This window comes from Zootermopsis nevadensis, unplaced genomic scaffold (assembly GCF_977971745.1).
Source record: "Zootermopsis nevadensis isolate Lab colony 2312 unplaced genomic scaffold, Znev_1.0 Znev_ptg000037l, whole genome shotgun sequence".
Classification (NCBI taxonomy): domain Eukaryota; kingdom Metazoa; phylum Arthropoda; class Insecta; order Blattodea; family Termopsidae; genus Zootermopsis; species Zootermopsis nevadensis.
In genome coordinates, this window is record NW_028259169.1 from 1,961,353 (window position 1) to 1,985,999 (window position 24,647).

At 40.9% G+C, this 24,647-nt stretch overlaps 1 protein-coding gene across 1 annotated transcript in view; it reads right to left on the minus strand.

Moving 5' to 3' along the window:
• Positions 1 to 14,165: 14,165 nt before the first annotated feature.
• Positions 14,166 to 24,647, minus strand: part of LOC147871824 (transcription-associated protein 1-like) — a 48,826-nt gene continuing 38,344 nt past the window's right edge. Inside the window, exons 3-6 of the mRNA XM_087360012.1 lie at positions 19,140 to 19,688; positions 18,556 to 18,641; positions 18,064 to 18,285; positions 14,166 to 17,723 (exon numbers count right to left, since the gene is read on the minus strand). Of these exons, the coding sequence (XP_087216138.1) occupies positions 17,718 to 17,723; positions 18,064 to 18,285; positions 18,556 to 18,641; positions 19,140 to 19,152 (327 nt within the window). The 5' untranslated portion in view covers positions 19,153 to 19,688 and the 3' untranslated portion in view covers positions 14,166 to 17,717. The remainder of the gene's footprint in view (positions 17,724 to 18,063; positions 18,286 to 18,555; positions 18,642 to 19,139; positions 19,689 to 24,647) is intronic.

Here is a 24,647-nt window from a genome sequence, read left to right on the forward strand (position 1 = left end):
GACTTGACAATGCGAGCTTTCATAACTCTGAAAGAACAAGGGAATTAATAGAAAGTGTCGGATGCAAAGTTGTATTTTTGCCGTCATACTCGTTAGATTTAAATCCAATTGAGAACTTTTGGTTTTCCATCAATGCACACTTTAATTTGCTAGTACGCTACTATATAATTAATAATTATAATGTAACAAGTCATGGAAATTTTAGCTGCTGTTAAAATCTGATCTCATTGAAAGTCAACTCATATGCGAAAATTTAAAGACGAAATAGTGACATATGTCGTTCCTCTACCTGTTATAAAGGGAGATGGAAACAAAGGTATACAAGCAAGTGTTACAGTTTTCGATGTTTCTACAATCGGAAAAAATAAAAGTACAAGTTATTTATTTATTTATTTATTAAATAATATCTTGAACATAAAACAATCTGAAAACTTCATTTAAAATCTCAGTGGCGGGCGTTTCACTTATTTCGGCTTCAAAAAGCCTGTATTATTTTATTCACACTTTATTTGCATGTGATTTCGTTGTCCACTACGTCTCGTCTCTAATTTCAGTGTGAATCTCCCATCAATCCACACTTTAATGTCCTAGTACCGATGCCTACGATATTATAAAATTTCAATCATTTCTCAATTACTTTCACTGAATGAACTTTGTCTACGTCAGAGGTGGTCAAATTTGGACTGTACGTCTGTCCTGCAATATGATTGTAATCTAAGGGCAAAGCTATGTAAATAAACAACGATAATGTAGTTTTCAGCCCCATGAAATTTTCCAAATTGAAAATCTTCCCCGCTTTATAGTTTGTGTTAGCAGACGCTTAAGTCACCTCAAAATTACTTAACTTGAAAAGCTAGCCGTTACTCAGATCATCAAAACAGAAAATCCCCACTTTTTAAAATCCTCAATATCTTCTATATATGCTTTAGCAAAGCCCACCACTGCAACTTAACGCATGGTCTGTGACCTCACACCCTCAACATTTCTAATATTGTGGGCAAACTAACTGCGTCTTTGCTGGATTCCGCTGATATTCCGTTGCAGCGCAGCGGCTGGACTGCAGGGTCGATGATGTTGTTAGTGGTTAAGAATGCATGCAGCTACAACTCTACTCTAACCCGTCTATCCTCTGAGGGTAGGAAGAAGGCGAAAAAGAAGAAAAGAAAGAAGAAGACGAGTAAATAGAAAGAATCTGGATTCATTTTGCTCAAGGGATGGAAACAGCAAAACATTAATTGGAGACTCAAAATTAAGGAACATTGGAAGGAGTTTAACCCCTGCACCCCAGGCGTTAGTCGTGTGTTAATTTAAAATTAAAGTAATTCGTTTCACTCGCCAGCAAAGATGGTAGAAACGAAATATGCCGGAGAGATGACCGCCGACACTGGCAACACGACAAGAGTGCAGCGTCCGGGTTCCCCGGAGCGTGTACACGCAACCGCACGGGTGAAAATGCCATGAAGATCCTCCTCTGAGTTTCGGAACCACGAAGATTCACTTGCCTTTCCCCTGAAACGAGACAGAATGTCCCATATAATGACAAGAATTTATATGTAGGGTCTGAAGATCCATATTATTTAACAGTTTATTAACATTAATTACGATGATAGCAAACCAAATTTAAACATAACAGTGTGTTGTTCATTAATATTTACAACTTTTATTTATCAGACTAGAAGACAAAAGATTCTAAATTCATGGTCAACGTTATTTTGATTAGAACATACAAACAGCTTGGTTGAAAGTTATCTCCTAAACACAACACACTCTTTTCTGAAATGCTAGACTAATTATAGAAAAAGCACTCATTAAAAGCAGCTTGGTGGGGGCGGGGGGATGCGGGTATTATCTGTCCCGACACTACGCCTCGGCCTCGCAAGATAGAAATCTGTGCCTTACATCTTCAATCTGCGCGTAAATTGTTATCTCCTGTTCTCACTGTGGTGATTGTGATGATTAAGTTTGCCGACGTTTAGGAAGTGATATTGCTACCTCCATCATAACAGCGATGATGGTGGGCCCTTGTGATGACGCAATATCACAAAAGACATTCATAAAACATTCTTCGGTTATGATTATTTGCTCCCAAGTGATTTTGGACCTTACGGGATAAAATTTATAAATAACCGTTGCCATGGTAACGCTGCTAAGAGATGTTGGGTCTAATCGGATAATTCTTATGATTATTATTGTTTACTACTTTACATTTTTGCCGTCATTCTTAGCGGGCAATTTATTAGTCTTAAAATTTTGTCCGTTATACCCCATAAAATGGCATGATTCTTCTAAAATATGAACTTAAAATTACATTGAATAAAGCGATAGCTGTCTACATTTAATGTGTCTTAAAATATGCTTCAGAATACTAAAAAGGACGAGAAAGATCTCTAACGATTGTCTGTCGACGGGGAGAGATTCGAACCCGAAACCTATCGAGTAGGACAACTCAATATTTATTTCTTGTATGTTTACTTACCCAACTCTCCTGATCTGTGGAACTAACCCTGACCGATCATTAAACAGACTACGTGCATGATGAGGGACCATACATCAAAGGAAGACAGTGATTTCTATCTACACCAAGACATTCCAACAGCACCAGGTTCTAGCCAGTGTGCTCAACGGTTAAACGGGTACGGGGTTACTGCGACCTGCTGTAAACATCTGACCAGTTAACGACGTATTACGGAACAGAGAATGACGTCCACACGTTCATAATCCCATGCTCTGGCAAAACAGATACGGGTGTAATTTGTCAATATTCGATTTAAAAGAAATTGGATAATAATCATTTTATGCGGAAAAGTTTACAAAGATATGAGAGACTCAAACAAGGAACAGAAATGTGATTAGTCCGTGAAACATTAAACAAGAATAATCTCTTTTAAAATTGACATATTGCAGAGGATATAGAGTCTGGATATAATGACTCATACGACCTGGATTTAAAGAAATCAGATATTATTCGTTCAAGTATCATGTCGAGTAACAAATATTTCCGAGGAATATATTTCTTCCATCCTCAGGGCTAAAGATTGGTGAGCATTAATGTTACATTCTACAACATTAGGTGTAACTGGGAGGATAATATTAAAATTGTTCTTACGGAAGTACTTTTCAAGGTTGCGAAATGGATTAATATAGCTCAGGAAATACACCAGTGACGGGATTTTGTGAACACTACGCTGAACTTTCCATTCAAGGCGGATAATTTGACTGGCTGAGCCTATTGTTAGCTTCTAACTCCCACCTCAGAAATTCGCAAGACTACCTTTGATGGTCATATCGATGGCAAAGCATGTAAAATTTAAAAAAGAAAGTAGTATGGCATCTGGTGTCAGTTCAATAAAATAAATTCTTTCTAAAATAATTAATAATGCCATACACACATACGATAAAAATAGAAATTAAAGTCTCACTGATTATTACAGAAATTTGGACATATAATAATAATAATATTTGCTTTAAAGGGTTATTTTGATCTGGGACCATGCACAGCTACTGTATAACTCACAGTCGAACGCACGTATATGTACGATGGTGTCCGACGCTACCAGAAGCTTGCTGGAATATCGGCTGGATACCGGCCTTGCGATACGACCTTAAGGTCAAAACGTGCCCCCCATTTCCAAACAACCATTCGCAGTCAATACTCTTCGTTTCTAACACGTACTACTAACATTACACAGGCCGATTTTCGTAAAATTCGATATTAACTGTATGTAACTATCTGTTACCTTCCATTGGTACTATCAGCCATGACCCTCGTTATTAATTTATGTATTAAAAGTACAAATCCACGATTAAGAATATCCATAAATTTAAATTTGCATGCATCTAGGACAAAAAATTTCTGAATGGATTAGGCATTGGACAAGGCAGGTAGCTCCAAAATTGACTTTCGATATTACGCCCGTGCGCACAGACATGTTTAATTTGTTACCATGCACTTGGGCAAACATTACACGGATCCCTAGGGTCAAATCAACAGGTCACGCCGCCATTGTGCCAATTCTTTCAAGTACTGCATAATTTTTTGAAAGCGTCTCCACGAACAGCGGAGAATTTTATGGAAGTGCATTAAGACGCACTCTTTCAACCAAGGTCAACAGTTCATGACACGAAATAACAGAAAAAGATAATTATTTGTCTGAATTCGATTCCACAAGGAATTTAATCCATGGTTACACGTGATATGAGCAATGCGACAAAGTTGGAGAATGTGTAATATTCCTAAGAATTCCATTCACGCAGTGCATTTATTGAGACTATCTGCTGGTTTCTTCCAGCTTAAAACATGTTTTCAAACACGGCAGCAATTTCTTTCTCGTACTGAACACGTACACGTGTTCAACATATCAAATGGGACACGAAGTGCTGGAAACAGCGACTTCTTCAAGTTTTGCTATTATTCTCGAGACAATGTTCAATGGCGCAACAAATATTCGAGCTGAGGAACGGCTGGATTTTAGAGCAACCCACACCTGAACGCGGTCCTAAATTCGTCAGAATCTGTCGAGAATCGATGAACCAATTTACTGTAACCTGAGTGTCAACCCATCCTAATCTTCGTAACTTATTAAAAACACAGACAGAGAGAGAGAGATGCTTCAACTAAGTTAACAGTCCTATAACATTTCTTGATGATTTAGACAGGCGTAATACTTCGTTTCTCACTCTGTAAGACAATCCGAACTTGAAAACACTTCGGGAAAGAGATTCAAGAAGATTATTTACAAGCGAGTGGGGCGAAGTAATACTGATAAAGAAAAAGGCATGTAAACGGTACATTAAGCCTTCAACAGAGAATACTAAATACCAATTAGTTCAATTCTGAAAGTTTACTTCAACGTATGTACCAAGTGTTTTAATTATGATGCCTTTTATATTTATGGATATTCTATGATTCTCACTATAAACAGCGATCATTTCCTTAAACAGCGTTAACCAGTTGATCTTCGTAATGGTGAAGAGTTGTGTTTTCTTCGCGGTACGGACTGGATTCTTAAATATTATTCAGACGAACTATGATTCTCGGAATAAACAGCGATCATTTCCTTAAACAGCGTTAACCAGTTGATCTTCGTAATGGTGAAGTGTTGTGTTTTCTTCGCGGTACGGACTGAATTCTTAAATATTAATCAGACGAACTACGATTCTCGGAATAAACAGCGATCATTTCCTTAAACAGCGTTAACCAGTTGATCTTCGTAATGGTGAAGTGTTGTGTTTTCTTCGCGGTACGGACTGAATTCTTTAATATTAATCAGACGAACTATGATTCTCGGAATAAACAGCGATCATTTCCTTAAACAGCGTTAACCAGTTGATCTTCGTAATGGTGAAGTGTTGTGTTTTCTTCGCGGTACGGACTGAATTCTTTAATATTAATCAGACGAACTATGATTCTCGGAATAAACAGCGATCATTTCCTTAAACAGCGTTAACCAGTTGATCTTCGTAATGGTGAAGAGTTGTGTTTTCTTCGCGGTACGGACTGAATTCTTAAATATTAATCAGACGAACTACGATTCTCGGAATAAACAGCGATCATTTCCTTAAACAGCGTTAATCAGTTGATCTTCGTAATGGTGAAGTGTTGTGTTTTCTTCGCGGTACGGACTGAATTCTTAAATATTAATCAGACGAACTACGATTCTCGGAATAAACAGCGATCATTTCCTAAAACAGCGTTAACCAGTTGATCTTCGTAATGGTGAAGTGTTGTGTTTTCTTCGCGGTACGGACTGAATTCTTTAATATTAATCAGACGAACTACGATTCTCGGAATAAACAGCGATCATTTCCTTAAACAGCGTTAATCAGTTGATCTTCGTAATGGTGAAGTGTTGTGTTTTCTTCGCGGTACGGACTGAATTCTTAAATATTAATCAGACGAACTACGATTCTCGGAATAAACAGCGATCATTTCCTAAAACAGCGTTAACCAGTTGATCTTCGTAATGGTGAAGTGTTGTGTTTTCTTCGCGGTACGGACTGAATTCTTTAATATTAATCAGACGAACTACGATTCTCGGAATAAACAGCGATCATTTCCTTAAACAGCGTTAATCAGTTGATCTTCGTAATGGTGAAGTGTTGTGTTTTCTTCGCGGTACGGACTGAATTCTTTAATATTAATCAGACGAACTATGATTCTCGGAATAAACAGCGATCATTTCCTTAAACAGCGTTAACCAGTTGATCTTCGTAATGGTGAAGTGTTGTGTTTTCTTCGCGGTACGGACTGAATTCTTTAATATTAATCAGACGAACTATGATTCTCGGAATAAACAGCGATCATTTCCTAAAACAGCGTTAACAAGTTGATCTTCGTAATGGTGAAGTGTTGGGTTTTCTTCGCGGTACGGACTGAATTCTTAAATATTAATCAGACGAACTACGATTCTCGGAATAAACAGCGATCATTTCCTTAAACAGCGTTAATCAGTTGATCTTCGTAATGGTGAAGAGTTGTGTTTTCTTCGCGGTACGGACTGAATTCTTAAATATTATTCAGACGACCTACGGCTTCATGGGGTTAATGATGCTTATTTTTTCATTTCAAAGAGCACACATAAAGTTAATTTATGAACCCTCTTAGGAAGTGAATGAATTATTTCGGAAGATTTATTAGCGGTGAGACTTAATATTAAACTGTGTTTTTGTATAAAGAGTATCCAGAGCTGTGAATCAGACTGCAGTGACTCACGATAGACTCAAATTTCGGTTTCCTTGCAGTTGTAACCCTTCAGTTTCCATAACAGAGGAATTTCATTGATTAGGAAAATACATCAGGTACTCAATTTGACGATATTTTATATTACTATACACAGAATAAACTGAAAGTCCACAAAACTGCAATTTGTATTAGCGAATAGTAATTATAACTGTTATAAATTACGCCTTCATAGCTTTCTGACTCGAGATACTGTAAACTGGTGCAGCTTTAATTCAATATATATCTCTACTGTGTTGCTACAAGTGGACTTGAATATCAACGCACTTCCTCTTGGTCTACGCTCCTGTATCCCATCACCATCCTTCGGGATACAACGCAGAACGATACTTCGTTCTGATGACTGCCTCAATCAAGCAAAGGATGTTGAAAATGTTTCTCCATATTTTGGGAACCTCTGCTCTATACAGCACTACATTCTAGCATCTCTGTCTAATTCCATCACCGCGTAAAGAACGCCTACTCAGTCGCGTCCCTGGCAGACGGCTAATCCAAATCAATACAGACTCCGTACGCAATACTCGGTCCACCTAACACCAACAGCATTTCCTTACGAAATTTATCCAACAGAAATGAAGTAAGGACGACCAGTCAGTTTTTAAAATTTCTGTGTCTATACACGAAGAGAAAGGCTTTGACCAGTTAAACGACTGTCAGCTACACGATGACTGCCGTACATGTTTACATCAAGAGAGACGCAAGAAACTGGTCTCATACCGCAAGTGTGCGTGTCTATCACGTCTCTGCGATTGTCTGCATTTTCTCCTTTTCCAATTCTCAAATGATCTGTAACTTTTCCTTTCTGTTTCCAACTCATAAAAGAACTCGATTCCTTACCGTACGTAGGGGGTTTCAAACATTCTTTGATTTTGGCGATATCGGTACCTTCGCGAAATCCCACCCACGCAGACCAGGCTTTACTCAGACACTACATTACCGTCGAGACATACTAATTTCTAATTTCCCACAGAACACTATCTACGAAAGTCATTATAATTTTTAATCAACCTCGAAATAATACATCACCGTACTCACCCGAGTCCATCGCTCGCTGGTGCCTCATCGTTTCAGACGTCTCGAGCCAGACGACGTCACAGAGCAGCGTCCAGGAGCGAGACGTGGAAAAATCTTCTGGTTCAGAGGTTCACGACGGCGATGAAGAATGATGATATCATAATCACCGTGAATGTGAAGAGGGCTCCGCCAATCACCTCAAAGCAGACATAATGACAAGAATTTATAATTACGTCGCTTCTGTACTGAACCCCCAGAGGAGGAAATTGCCAGATTACGTTACTGAGGCCACGATCGTCCCAGGCCGTGAGGTGGTACGGCTTGGGGGGGGAGGTAAAGCGGTGAAAAGTCAAAAGAAAACCAAATGAAACTACTTCGAATAACTCCGGCTGGGTATCCAACTCCAGACGCCCAACTCAACCCCCACAAACCCTGACTTGCCTTCAGACTTTCTCCTCGAGTCGTTCTCTCTCCGGCGGACACACACAGACTGTCCTAACTGCCCTGCTGTCTGATCAGGGTCTCGAACTCGCCGACTCCAAAGAACTTAGAGAGGGGAGATAAGCCACTTCGAGCCATGAGGCATGGCTCAGTACGTACGCTCTGAAACTCGATCAGTGGGCATTATCTGACAATATCTCATTGTACTCACCGGAGTCCTTAGTTCGCTGCTGCTGTAATATAATTTTCGGGTTGTCGTGTTAGCGACCTCACGATGTAAGCGGCCGTTATCCTCACCGCTCCGTAAACCTCAAGTCTTGAACGAGTGTCACGGAGACGGAATGCGTGGGCAGTATCACAGAACAATCAAAACGTAAAATAAAATAATATCTCAGAATACTTAGTTCAGTGTTGCAACGTCATTTCAGCCATCTTGTCTTGTGTGACCTAGGACAAGTCACGTTTTATCCTCAACGTACTTTAAGAACTCTCTACTTCAGAGGATGGAATATTTCATGCAACTCACCTTGAATGACTTAAGCGGGTTCGCGTTGTACAAGACGTAGCACCCGGGGACACACAACAGGACACATGTACTCTCGCATGTGCGTTGTCACAGTCCTAGAGAAAAATATATAGACGATCTTATATCACTCCACTTTCTCCATGGAAAAGCGACGTAATTCACCTGTAAAGCCGCCAGACAGAAATGCCGATAAGTCAGGGTCGTTATCTATCCGACCAGGTTAAATCTGTATTCATTATGATAAGGTCAAATCCAGGAGTCAATTATAATCAATATTACAATTTTCATCGATTTGTGCTTACATTACACGTACAGTGAATGGCAAAAAGGTGGAAATCAACACAATAAGAATTTATTATTATTATTTTCGCTTCAGATTCCAGGATTACATTTTCAATGGTGCAAGGGTTAATAAAATCTAACTCAAAGACGTTTGTAATTTCTAGAGAAAATCGGTTAGTATTTTCACTATCACGAAATCGCCTGCATTCTTTAGAGCTTCGTACTACCACTACGAAACCTTCAACAACTCTTTGGCTGTCGAATAAATCGAGAATTAAACCAAACACAAGCTGAGACGTAATATCAAAATGGCCGACTGAAGCCCCAACTTACCTAAAGACTGCGTACATACGCGCTGTACCGAAGCAGGAGACAGACAAACGGAAAGAACTCAACTTGTTCGAGGAAACAAGTTTCGCGGAGCATGCTGGGAAAGGCAAAGATGAAAAACTCATCCAACGCGTGTCGGCAGAGATGACTAAGGGGCAGATAAAATTATACGTCCAGTAATAAAACACTAAAAGCGAAAATACTACGAGCAGCGAAAACTCAATGATTTAATCGAATGAAACCAAATCGCGGGACCGAGGATCCTGTAAATGGTCGTACAGAATAAAACAAGGCTCAAAAACATAAAATAAATGGCAGCGTCCTCTGTGCGGGAACATCGGGACCCACCACAAGCGCCGTCCCGCACAGAGGGCGCAAGAGGTTATTTTGCTTTAAGAGGTTTGTTTTAAGTTCCTATGACCACTTAGCGGCTGGGGTTGAGCCACCCTGTCGGTATTATTCCATATCAATTACCGCGCTTTCGTTGCTGGTACTATTTTCGAATTTTGAGTGGTCCTCTCATTATACCTAATCTTACTATGTTCCTGCTATATCCCCTAGACAAGATCTGTTGCCAGGTCGGTTAGTCGAAAGAGTTGAACGACTCGCCTCGCCCACGAGGTCCTGTTTTGCGTAGCGTGCGAGCGCAAAGCCAACGAGTTGGACTCGTCCGACTCGGGTGGTTCGTTGGAACCCGGCGCCCGGGCCATTGTCCGGAGCCGGGTCCGCGCCTCTGCTCGCTCAAGAAACGGCCTGGGCCTCCACCTTCCTTCGTGGGGGGCGGGGGGGTTAGGGCGCGGGGGGTTAGGGCGCGGGGGGTTAGGGCGCGGGGGGTTAGGGCGCGGGGGGTTAGGGCGCGGGGGGTTAGGGCGCGGGGGGTTAGGGCGCGGGGGGTTAGGGCGCGGGGGGTTAGGGCGCGGGGGGTTAGGGCGCGGGGGGTTAGGGCGCGGGGGGTTAGGGCGCGGGGGTTAGGGCGCGGGGGTTAGGGCGCGGGGGTTAGGGCGCGAGGGTTAGGGCGCGGGGGTTAGGGCGCGGGGGTTAGGGCGCGGGGGTTAGGGCGCCCGTTTTGAATTCTGGTTGTGGATCCTATGTGGGATAATATGGGGATTTTTGGTGGGGAATCCTGCAGGATCGTGGGTAATATTATGTGGTGAATCCAGGGGAATATCCTGGGAATCATGGGTTGCGATCGTGGGAAATTCTGTTGGAAATGTTTGGTGGCAGATTCTGCTAGATCTGGGTAGGGAATCCTTGGTGGGGATCCTAGGAAATCTGTGGGGAATACTAGGATGGTCATGGGGAGTCCTGGTAAATCCGAGGAATCCTGGAGGGGGTTATAGGGGATCCTAGAGGTGATTGTCTTCGGGGATCCTGCCGTGATCCTAGAGGGCAGTGTCCAGGGAATCCTGGGGTCCTAGGGGATCCTGTGGTTCCTGGGATATGGTGATGCTGCAGGGATCCTGAGGGGATGGTCCCGGGGGGGCGATCTTGTGTAGGGGTGACCATGAGGGTTGGCCCAAAGAAGGGGATAGCCCTGGGAAGGGGTGCGACTGGGGTAGTGGCCCTGGGGTAAAGGGTGTGGCCCTAGGGTGGCTGGCTAGCAGAAATATTGGTGAGAAGATATAACCTTGAGATTTTTTAAGACCAGTATCTACGAAACTATTGGGCCGAATTTGTCGTGGCTTCCTTGACCTATACGTGACCTCATTTTGACATGAGTATGGTCAATCAGGTATTTGCCGTTTGGCATAAATACGTATGACCTTGAGAATTTTAAAGACCTCTATCTGGCAAACTATTGGGGCGATCTTGTCTTGACTTTGTCATGACCTTGACCTAACAGTGACATCAATGTTACAAGAGAATAATCACTCTGATAACTGACGAAGATGTGAGGGCGAAATAATGTACAACAGTGGTCCCCAACGCGGTGCCCGCGTTGATACGGAAAGAGGTTATACTAAATAATAAAGGCCGTTCAACCATGAACATTATAAAATCAAAGCACAGTTCTCTACGTACTAATGCCCATCTTGACGATTGCGAGCAGCAACATCATCCTACTCTCCCAAATTTGAAAAACTGGCTGATAAAATGCAGCGCCAAACATCACACTAACTTCCCACTTGAGTAATAATAATTGTACTTATAAAATTACGTATTTTTGATAGCGTGGTTTCTTGTATCTTGTTTCTTGTCGTGTTGTTTTGTGTATTATTTGGTGTCCGTATCTTATTTGTCCAGAGAAAGGAAAATTTGGCTTTGTTAATTGGTTGGTGCCCGCCACGATCTCATAAACTCTCAAATGTGCCCTTGGGCAAAAAAAAGGTTGGGGACCACTGACGTAAGGCAATACTTGCCAAACATTATCATCAGTGCGTTTGGTGTAATCACGCACGTCTGCTGATATCGAAGTTTCAAGGTTCCTACGTGCGGATATCCGTATATCCCATGTATACATAAGATCGAGATTAGATACATTTCTTTTGTACATTCATGTATGTCTGATGGTACTCATGTTGATATGGGTTGCCATTATCCACACATTGAAGGCAGATTCATATTTATTTATGACGGACTTTGCCACAGTACGTATGTGTTTGCCGTGTGGTATTCTACGTCCATACAGCATCCAGTTGATGTGATGTGTCCAGATGGGGGGGAGGGAGGAGGTCATAAATGCAGAGGGAGTTAAAGAGAGAAAAGTAATGCCGCACCAGCTTGGACCAAAAGTTATATTCTGAGCAAAAAAATTCGAAAAGGAATTCCCACAGTGGCAAAGCGTGACTTTTTCAAAAGTGTTGGCCAAATCCCACTCCGGGATGGGGGTCAGGGGAGTTTAAACTTTGGCAGTTGAGTTTTTGGATCGTAATTTATCTTCCATGATGAACAATTAAGTGTTAGCAGTCGAGGTTTGGCTAACATCTTAGCTTGGTAGGTCATGTAATCCTGTACTTACCCCCTCAAACCAGAACTATATTGTAAGATTTGAGGTTTCCACAGCAGATATTGTTTCTGTCATAATTGCGTTTGCGCAAATAGACTGGGAGCTTACGCCTGAATGAGGTACCCATCAACGCTTGTAGGGGAAGGTATTCCCATATGTCATTTCAGATAAATCCATTCAAACAGCACATCCAAGTTACTGCTATTCTTATGGGCACACACTCCAGAAGCATCTATACGTTAATGTGATTAAGTCAAGGTTGTGTACAATGTCTTCCGTGGTTTAATGCGTCACTGGGACATACGATTGTGTGGGTCGTATTAACCCGGTCAGTATCGCACTCCATTGCAGCAAGCTGCCACTACAAACAGTCCTACATATCGGGTGGCCATTATGTCCCATTCCACTTGCATGAATAAACGGAAAATCAGTTAACACTGACACGATATCTAGTTGCTACAGGTTGCAGCGTGAACTTGTAACTTAATCAGTACACGAACTGTAAAGAAGTTCTTGACATAATCTCGCACAGTGCTAGGACAATGGATGTAAAATAAAATGTCGTACCTTTAGTTGCAACGAAGGTAACTGTTGCGAGCAGCGCCAACTGGGACAATCATAATTAATAAGAAAGCTGGTCATGTCGTTGACCGATTAACTAACTAGATGGCTTACCGAACCAGAAGGTTCATCACCGAACTAACCAAAGCCCTCCACCGGACCCTGTCCTGGGCCAACAAAATCCAGTCTCCTTCAACTCCTATCTCCCATAGATCCCGCCTGAGATTATCCTCCCATCTACGTCTAGGTCTCCCCAGAGGTCTCTCCCCCTCAGGCTTCCCGGTGCAAACCTCTTGTCCCATCCATGCACGCTACATGCCCAGACCATCTCATTCTTCTCGACTTAATCACCCTGACAATATTGGGGGAGGAGTACATATTTTTAAGCTCGTCATTGTGCAGTTTTCTCCATGCCCCATCATCTTCTCTCCTAGGCCCAAATATCCTCCTAAACACCCGATTCTCAAACACCTGCAATCTGTGTTTCTCCCTCTGAGTGAGAGACCATGTTTCGCACCCATACCACACAACAGGAAAGATTATTGTTTTGTATATTTTAATCTTCAGGTTCTTAGAAATCAGACGGGAAGACAAAATATTTTGAACTGAGATGTAGCGAGCATTTCCGGAATTTAGTCTCCTCCTAACTTCGTCGTGAGCATCATTTTGAATCGTTTTTGTTGTTCCCAAGTATTTGAACTTTGTCACACTTTCAAAGGATTTATGAGCCACCTTAATGTCTGTCGGGTACATCATCGTGTTCACAAAAGCCCGCCACCGGGGTCTATCCTGAGTCAGTTGCATTCAGTTCACTCCATTGAGACCCATCTTCGTAAGATTCGTCTTAATGTTATCTTCCCACCTACGCCGAGGTGTTCCCTTCAGGCCTTGTAAACTTTCAACTCGCCCTCACAACATCGGGTGAGGAGTTCGTCAAGCATTTTTCTCTCTTATCTGTCCCACTCCCGTTTTGGGTCCAGACATCTTCCTCGACACTCTGTTCTCAGAGGCCCTCAGTCTATGTTCCTCCCTCAAAGAGAGAGACCACGTTTTGCACCCATAAATACTTTGCACTCAATAATAGCAAGCATTCCCCAGATTTAATCTGCTGATGTAGGGAGATTCTTCAATATTTATTCTTCTAAATCCGGAATACAATTTCTTTCAGTTCCCTAAAACGCTTTAATAATGTCGATGTATCAAGAGATGAAAAGCGTTAGAATTATTGTTCAGAATACAAACCCCACTTCTTAGCATCCACGTATTTTTATTAAGATTCTGGGCCACGAAACACGTTTAATTCATTTAAAATTGTAAAAAGTTAATTGCCTACTGGAATATTCTTTTATTATAAATGTTGCCGTTAACAAACAGAAGTCAATCTAATGTTACTTGAAATTGTGTTAAAAAAGTTTAATTCTCTTACACGAGTTCACAAATGCAGACGAAAACATTAAATGTGATGAACAACAATATTTATAATTAGGAATCCCTTACCTCAAACTTTGTTCAATTGTAGGAGAACACGACGTCCACGGGCAAAGATCAGTTTAATCAAAATTAAAATGGAGAGAGTGGAGGGCGGTTTCACAGATTTCTTAATAATTCTTATATAAGATAAGAACTTGTGATATTCTATATTAGTAAGAATTACCACAAACAACATATACCCTCCACCTAACATTTACCTGGGCAATACTCATTACAGCTGAATCTAAACGGTGACAAGCCGCTGCATCCAGTCTGTACAAAAAGTCATTATTTCACGGTCACCAACTCTGAAATGACAAATGTTCGTGTAAAAGACAGATCAATGAAAATGTCACCTTATATTTTAAACTGCGACAGTAGCTCAGTCTCTTGTGTGGAAGGAAACGATCTTGGATGAAGATAAGTGCAAAATTCCTCTGACAGCATAGCCGAGTTTCCAGGAAATTCCAAAGTGCAATGGCCGTGACATTCCACATGAAACCAGATTCATTCAGAATGGAGTTGCCTCTTTCCACATCCTACCTCATTAGGAACCCTGCATATTCCAAACTGCATTACAACACTGATATTTAAACACCGCAACCTATCTGCTGTCACACCACAGCGACCAGAATGGCATATCCAGATCACATCAGGTGTTCCGAGTAAAGGTGACGATTCTGAAAAAAAAAGTAAGACAAGTTTACTGCAATTACTGTCATCATCATTATTGCCATCTTCTTCTTCCAAACATCTAATCTGCCATATGCAACTTCCGTGCTCATTCTTTTCCTTTCTGACTGCCTCACTAGAATCCTAACAAACTGGTAATATTACCAACTACAAAACATCAGTGCCTTCCTGGACAAACACGTAGAAGCTAGTTTTAACACTTTTCTTAGTATTCAAATTGAGCCGAGTTGTTTTGTAACGATTACGAGGAAGAACAAGACCTCAAAACAATGTAGAAATACACGAATTCTGTCGGACAATGTACAAACGTTCTAGGAGCAAGTTGTCAAATGTCACTTTCATAAATTACAAAGGGACCCTTTTCCCCCGCCCAGTAATGTATCCAACGCAACGAATTATGGTCGTATCACGTAGGAAGATGGTGGGGACAAACGAAGTCAAATCAGACGACAAAACGATGAAGTAAAGCAAACGCGAAAAGCCGTTCAATATGACCTTCGTGACTGTGTGTTCGTAAATAATTTGTTTCGGCTACGGTAAACAAATGATCATTTCCTTGTTAACCAAAGCAACGCGCCATTCATTACGCTAAACTACGTTCAATTTTTCTGCTACCCTTTTTAAAACAATCCGCAAACCTACGCCCACATCTTGGTTCAGATTTTTATTCAAAGTCTTGGTTACTCGTATGGTCACATTTCCAGCAATTACAGAAGCAGCAGTTTGCCAGAAGACAACTGCCTGCCTTCTCTCCCTCGCTCCACACCCAATTCACATAACATGATGGAAGGATGACTGTAAGTGCCAAAGAAACTGGCAGGGTGCTGGGGCCACCAACCCGGTCGCAAATACTTAGACATTCTGTACTGTGGACGTGGGGATTCCCCACTAAGTAAAGGAGAGCCACCAAAAATTTCTTACTTTGAGGAAACATCTCTCCATGACACCAGCAGCAGCACTCTCAATGTAACAACTTTAACAAGTAGAAACACAACAAAATAAAGAAAGCAATTCTACAAAACAATATTTTGTATCTGACATTACGTCAATAAACAGTTTTACGAGATGAGTTTTAGTGCACGCTGATTACTGAATTGACAGCATGTCTACACGAGAATTTCTGATTGTGGTCACAATGTTTATTAATATCTCGGGACCCCTTCAACATCGTGATCGTATGTTGATTGACTACCCAATAACAAGATCAATAAAACGTGCAACAAACAAAGCTACGTTCTACCTCCAAGAATCATACGCAAAGGAATCTTCACTCACAGACAGCTCAAACACTCTAATATTTTAACAAAAATCCTGCAAAAGAGCTGTACCACTTAAAGTCCTCTCCCTTCCATTTCAGCGCGGATTCTTACAGTAGTAGTTCTAGAAATGAAAGGAGGGGAGACACGGGTTTCGTATTGTATGCATTTCCTTCCTGATTTCTGCCCTCTAAAAAAAATAACTGAGGGTTTTAGTGGGTGCGATATGGGAGCCCAAGATGAGAGGAAGGAGGGGTTATGTAAAAATATATTTATGAGGGAGCAGCCAAAGTGGTCAACGAACACCAAACAGACATCATATATCATTTCATTTCCAGGTCAACAATCTTTAACCAAACTAAATGGTCAATAACTTCGGCCTGTCTCTCTCTCACACACACAAAAACACAATCTCTACATTCTTCCTATAAACAATCTGACTGACAACACTAACAAATTAGTCTTTCGTAAGCCAAGAACTCTTCACAACCATTTTACAGACATAAAATAACAATCCTGACAACACCAGCACTGGTACATTGTGACCCACATAAGTGGCACTGCCTTTCTATACTTGGTTCCAACCAACCAAACCACTCCTCAATCCTAATGCAAATCCCCTTACCCCACCCGCAACCACGGAATATACCAGAAGTAATACTGAGCCTCATCACATGTCCATGAGACTGACACCTGACAACTCTCAACTTATGGTTAAGTCTCAAATAAATGGAACCTCTGACAGTCATCTCCATTTTTGCAAGCAAATCCAAATTCATAACGAACACCACACCACAAACTTACGAGTTTTGTAACCGATCCCCTTGCTCAACACAGCAAACTCTCAAAATTAACCAAAAGCACAGAAAATATCCCGGCAGCTCCGCTCACTGTGCACAAAACTAAATTACTTACACTGGCAAATGCTCACTTATTAATTAGTAAACAGACCACATTAAAGGCTCCTCAGCACTGCACACATCTCACGTGTAACAAAACCTTATCACAAATAGTCACCACCCTCGTCTAAAAAGGATAAATAAACCTCACATTCTGATATCCTATGAACAATATCATGAATGCCTCTAGCGTACCACAGATACTGCAATAATGCCAATCCCTCACCACATTTACGTCTTTCAACATATCAACTCTCACACTTACAGTCACAACATCTAAAGTACCTAATAAAATTGGACAGACTCATCTCTCTCACACAACAACCACATCAAATACATTCTAATGCTCATGTACTCACACAACGAATGCCTGGTTCAGACCGATATCAGTCTCTTGCGGATTCGAGGTTCCTTCTTTGTCCCAGCAGGTTTAATCTTCTGACATCAAGTCGGTCTGCCAACTGTTGCCGCACGTACTTCAACGCTTCTCTGGCTGGCAGTACGCGGGTCACGTGGTGCTCAGTAGAATCTGAAGGATCATTCTGTTTCTCGTAATCTGCTACTCCTAGAAAGAGAAAATACATTCACATTCAAGAAATCAAGGCATCACACTCTTCTAAGAACACACAGTTTAACTTCACCAAGCAGTTAACACTCCCACCTTAGCCAATGAACAAGCACCTTCCATTTTCAGAAGACAAATTCTGTCAAGTTCATTACAAACCCATTCACAAGTTAACTTTAAATACGGGTCACGACCAGCGACCTGACAAATTCTGAACTCCCTCGCTCACAGATTCATACTGGAGCCTTTCTTTCCTCCCCCCCAACAAATTTAAAACATTCGCCAAGTGGGCCATTATTCCACACGTCATAATACTGCAACTACAAACTCTACAACTCACACACGTCACGTCAGACCCACGCAACTTCCGTTGCCACTGATTCAGTGGATATTTAACAAACAGTTCGCTTGCCGTCGGTTTGGAGCCGAGGATGTTGATCGCTGTCTCCAAGAAAAGAACAAGTGCCAGGTGTCCCGGCTTACAGGGCTCCCTCTCCTCGTGCCCCATTATGACAGCGAGGGAGTCTGTAAACACCAGTCGGTCCATGCCCTTCAGGTTCGCCTGTTTTGATGTCATGGAGAAAGGACGTAAATGAAAGATTAAGAAATGGCAAGCCACTACAACACAGCCAACATCTGTAGCACTTCTACTACTAAGGTGAATTCAACCGACAAGGGGCAAGAGGTAGCCGTATCAATTAGATTTATTTTCCATATCACCATCAGTAATGCCACTTTATAATGCCTTCTGGAAGCAAAGGTGGAAACTTCACCATCAGTAATATAAATTGTTTCAATGTTGAACAATCTAAATTTATAAAACTGAACTCACCAGCTTCCTGTGATATCGCCACCATTGTGCAGTGACACACAAGGAACACCGTCGTAACTCTTTCATGGCTGCAGCAACAAACACTCCTACCAACTTACACAACAGGCCTTACTGGCTGTTCCAGATATGAAGCAGACGCTTTCAACAAGTTCACGTACTAAATGTGGTTTTAAGAGAGATTTCAGGTTCTCACAGTGGTCTTTGGGTTCTAACACCACTTGGACTTACAGAAAATCAACACCGATTATGGTTTTCAAACATTTAATGGTTCGCTATATCAGCTGAAGTTATCCTTGTGACTAAGCGCAATGCCATGAGGCAGTGGGAGCATGGAGGTAAACTCCATGCATTCTCAATTATAGAACTATGTGGAGGTCAGCCTCAAAATGTGGTTCCTTAAACTGCAAAGAAAAATCACGTTCTTCATTGTTTCTTTGTAGTCTCAATAGAAGAAATAGACAAGTTCTTCATTTCATTAAAACCATTTGCTACTTTTCAGGACAAAAGGTCTTCTCATTTCAATAATGGCATTATAATTCAGAGAAGAAGTTTATTAAACAATTTACTCAAATGGATGAACTTACCTGTGACTGCCATCTGGTAAGTGGCTCTGGCTTGCTTGTCCTGCAATCTGTACGGAATCCCATGGACTGCGGAGATCTCCACATGTAGATCATCAATCACAATGAGTACAGATAATTACACTCACATCCTAATGTTCAATGGTCACAGCAGTGGCCAATGCAGTAGCTGCTTCCTAAATCAGCAACTGATGTATGAGGGACAGAGTAAATGGGAAATCTGGGTTTATGATATGACAAAGAAATACATTACTTGTAGAAGCCTCCTGGTACTGGCAGGATACTAAACCCAAACTAATTGTGATACAGCCTCTAACAGGCTCACTGTACCAGTAAATAATGAGCTACTGAATTTCCACATGCAAGTCACAAAAACTGAGGCTGCCACTACGTGTCTGTGGGTCATCCCAACCGCATCGCCTGATGAATTGTGTCCATCATGCACAATGGTCATGTCAGCTACCGGAGCAAAGTCTTGCTACCTCCGTAGTAATGATGGACTCGAAACTGCATAACGGCTGAAGTATCCCATATGCTTGCATTCACGCCTACCTGAAACAAAACCATGTACAGAAATAAACATCCGCATTGAGAGACCAGTATTAATTCTTACTACAAAGGCACTCTACACCACATTAATAACCTACTGGCAACTAATCCGGCCTTTCGTGCAACCAAAATATTTCCCACTTTACGTACTTCACACAGGAGAAAGATGACAAACATCAGTTCAAATAAACTTGCAAGCATTGGAAATATAAGAGAGTAAAGCTGCACTCGACTGGGCATGCATCCTACCATCACGCCGTCCGAAGTAAACAATAACAGCAGAGGAGCAGCGCCATTTTCTCGCACGCAGGGACGGCAACGTCTGAAAAACAGCGAACACATCCCGCCACCGGCGGAGCATGAGAGATATTCAATGATCAATATATGCGCACCCTGACGAACTGTCCTGTCATCTACCGACAATACACCTGAGGTACATGCCCCTCCGCGAACACTACACGGCACTGCCGAACCAAATGCTGCCTGAAATACCACTCCACAGTTTGTAAACTTATAAGCACCTGAAACGTAATTAAAGCCCTTCTGCCTTCTTGTCCACATGAAGTATTGTGGTTGTTATCAGGAATACAAAATATATTTGTGATTACATAAACTTTACATCAGGTACCCATCATATATGAGTTTGTTGTAAATGTAAACTGTGCTGTAGTTCACTGAAACATAATATAAAATATTCTCTTTAGCACCACTTTAAAGAAACAATATTATGCCTCCTTTTTTTGGGAACCAGGAATCTGACCATCTCCTCACTGCGGTAAATTTTGCCTGACTGTTCCTCCCTCCAAGCAGCTGAGTAACCACGATCCTAACTTTGCGGTCTTATCGCGTTCCCTCAGTACTAATCTACACTTACCCACATGCTCCTGCCATCCTAAAGTGAACTGCGTTAATTTGTATTTTGGCTGCAATGTACCAGAGTAATAAGCATTTGTATAATCCATTTTCATCAAAATATTCTTTGCATTACGGCAAACCTGACACTATTTTAAATGAAGTTATTATAGAATCCCTTGACATTTTAGATTTCTTTACAGACAGTTACAGTGGTTATATGTGATTCCTCACGTAGCAAACGGAAAACGATTCACCACTGGGGGAGCCATCACACTTCTTACTAATGTACTGGTGAAATTGTTAAATGCAACTAAGAATATAAGGACATAATGCAGAGAGCTTATAACATTTCAATCTCTATCCATCTCCTACCCTTATTCAAAAGACTGAAACCTCTATCATTTCACACACACGAAAGTTTAACGTTACGTTAGAACAGTCCGGGAACTGAAACCAATAAGTGAAGAGAACGCTGTGGCAACGCAAAGACAGTCACCATTTCAACATATTTCACTAGGAGACAGGAACAAAATTCGAATGTCTAAGATACCAAAGACCACGAACAAAAGTGCTTTCAAGTATTTAGGCTGGAAGAGGGTTAAGAATTTTGATTAAACTTTATTTATTAATTTGTGGTTTATATAAAGTCAGTGTCAGAAGCTCATACAATGTAGCATAGATGACAATATTTGCTTTTAGGTTCATGAACATGCTCTTTCTTGCATGGAAATTTTAGAATGCCGTCTTCTGACAAATTATCAACAAACTGTGAAAGTGTGGAAGAATGGAGTCATGTTTTCATATTTGTTATCTTTAATTTCTAATACATTAATCTGTTACCAGAATAATGGTTAATTGCAAATGTTGGTAAACAAACTGCTAAGGAAAATATTGTTGAATGAAAATTTCAGTCTACAATTATTACACGTATAGCACAAAATTTCTCAGGTTATGTGCATCTCATGTTACTTGTAGGATAATAAAAGGAAGGAAGGTGGCATTTCAATAATATTGATGCACAAGGCATGCACGTACTGTGTTTGAAAGAATATTTATTGTAACTGGCCACTTCATTGACGTGGGGGGGGGGGGTGTGGCATGGAAACATTACGATGGATTTTAGGGAAATATGTTTTGAACCTCTGAGATGATTGGAAATGGCTGACCACGGATTCCCATGTGCAGGTGTTGTTATTACTCTTGATTAATCTCCCAACTGTAGGCTGCTACTTATAGTGGCAACGATATCAAATATTTTCCAAGTGGGCACAATGTATATTTTGTACTCCTTGGCCTTTGATTTAAGAATGATCACAATTTCCTGCATTGGAGAACATGACCACATTATGCTACTGAAAATTTTATCAATGGATAGTACCACACCAATGACCATGAAGTTGTAAACCCAACATCCCCGAATTAGAAAATGAAGAAACACAGTAAATATTATTGAAGAGGCAGCACTACATACATAGGAAGATAATATTAAAATCGTCTTCTAACTAGTTCGAACTCAGCAAGTACATGAATTATTGCTCCTGTCAGTATGACATCTGAGTTCTGAAAAATTACCTCACAATTACACTTCACATTCTGACAGAAGACTCTACACAAAGAGGCGAAATAACACGTGACGTTTACAGAAATTTGTTAAAAAGAGTTACAAAAGACAGGATACTACTCTACCTGTACAAAGGAAAGCACATCACAGAAAGGCGTGGGATACGAACCCACGGTCCCTGCGACCAAGAGGCTACAAGGACCGCGCGGCCACTTTGACGCAATGTACGATGTGACATTTCAGGTACTAAGGTTTTTTTCGTAATTTTGGTGGCATTTTTCCTCTGGACACGGCGATATTTTGCGAATGATTTATGTACTTTTCACAAAATACACACCGCAATGTAGAACTTACGTTGCCACTTATCAACTTCTCGTTACCTTGAACTTGAGGTCGCCGACAGGACGTTTGGCGTACGGAATTCCAAAGAAACGCCACTTAATATTTCTTGTTTCGGATAGATGCTAAAACATTTGCCTTCAGCAAACCTTGTTGCACTCTGACCATTTGTTTACTTGAGGTCTGCCATCTTCAGAGGCGAGGCTGCCAACGCGCAGATCCGACGGCCCACCATGTCTCCACGTCTGTGCGCTGGACTCCAGAGATCCAGATCCATTTTAAGTTACTGCATTATTTATTAGTAGCATAAATGGAAAGAAATCAATACTTTCGAATGGCATCGAGGACTAATCCAAAGTCAGCCAGTACTGATTCTGTCTTGAACAGTCGGCTGGTCCCATTTGAATAGTCGCCATTAAACTACGGTTGGAACTATTTGATTTCAGTCGGTAGGTATCAACGTAACTTATGTGTTCTAGAAATAGAGTTCTATGGGACCATCAACAAGATTAATTACCACCGTTCAATCACGTATTAACGCGTGCTACCTATAATGAATCTCAATGTAAGGAAGTCTTCTCGGTGACGTGAGAGAATAGAAACAAGTGAAACAACAATCCAACATAACACGCAAGAATATGTGCGGTTCGCCACATTGAGACATACGACTTCAGTGAGAAGATATTTCCATGCCATGTGTGCTCAGTAAAGACGTTTGTACGAGTTAGTAACACGTAAATCATATACAGACATCGCGTATCTGCAGAAGCTGGACCTATGTAATTTGAGAAAATTTATTCTATATAAAGATGACTGAGGTCACTGTAGTAATTACATGTAGTGTAATATAAAATTAAATAAATATTTTAATAAATTATTCTTCTTGTGACAACATATATACTTCCACAATGAAATATTCAATAACATCATATTTAAGTGATAAGTGATTGGTGTACATGCAATTACTGAAAGTATGTGTCCAATAAAATATCTTTGAAAAAAAATTAAATCAGGTATGAAAGTGAAGCCCAGAATATAATATACTTTTTAAAGTGACGGAATCGAATTTTTAAGTGTTTAATAATATACAATTAACCATAACGAGCTCAAGGTGCCCTCACATGCGCAAGTCATACGACTGCACTGCGCAACAACGTCTGCGCAGGTGCCCCACTAACCTAATCTAACCTAACCTAACCTAACCCAAGCCAACCAAAACGGGGTAATCTGCATCAGTGTAAAATGGTTTCCTGCGCACGAATTTTGGAAAAAGCGAATGGATGCTCAGAAATTATTGACATTTTGTATGGACGTCATGCCACAGGTAAGTTAATGATATTCATACTCTATTATGTCTTAATCGCTTTTTAGAAATTCGTACGAAGGCATCAAAGTCGTGAGGTGGAGGATGCGCAAAGTCGGCCACGACCACTTATCAATAACGATATTAAGCGCTCACACAATCCCCATATAACACAATTAGTGCTTATATGCGTGTAATATGTCATAACACGTCTAAAATTACATAATGTTTCTACAAGAAATATTTCTTCCAAAATTGATGCAGTGTAGATGTTGACGCAAATACATAGCAGATTCATGCGTAACGATGACCCAATCTAACTCACTATAAATAAGTATCATGTAACTAAAGAATCAAAATAAACATACGTGAATGATATTACGTCATTTATTAATATAAATCGCCTCACAAAAAAACTGAATATAAATTTCTGGTACATCAATTGCAATGTTTGGTGGGCGCGGAATTCGTGGCGCACGTCAAACTTGTGGTAACATATTAGTTTCCTATGTCAAACTTCTACAAAATATATCGAAAATATTGCCTCACATATACTCGAGGACACGACGTTCAAACACAAGGACGCAGTCTATCGGAAAAATACGGAACCAAAGATAAGACGATCTGTGACGAACTCAATGGAAAGAAATCAATACTTTCGAATTGCATCGACGACCAATCAGAAGCCAGTCAGTACTGATTCTGTCTTGGAACAGTCGGCTGGTCCCATTGGAATAGTCGCCATTAAACTACGGTTGGAACTATTTGATACCGGTCGGTCAGTATCAACGTAACTTTGTGTTCTAGGAATAGAGTTCTTCGGGACTATTAACAAGATTAATTACCACCGTTCAATCAAGTATTAACGGGTGCTACCTGCACTGAATCTCAGTGTAAGGATGTC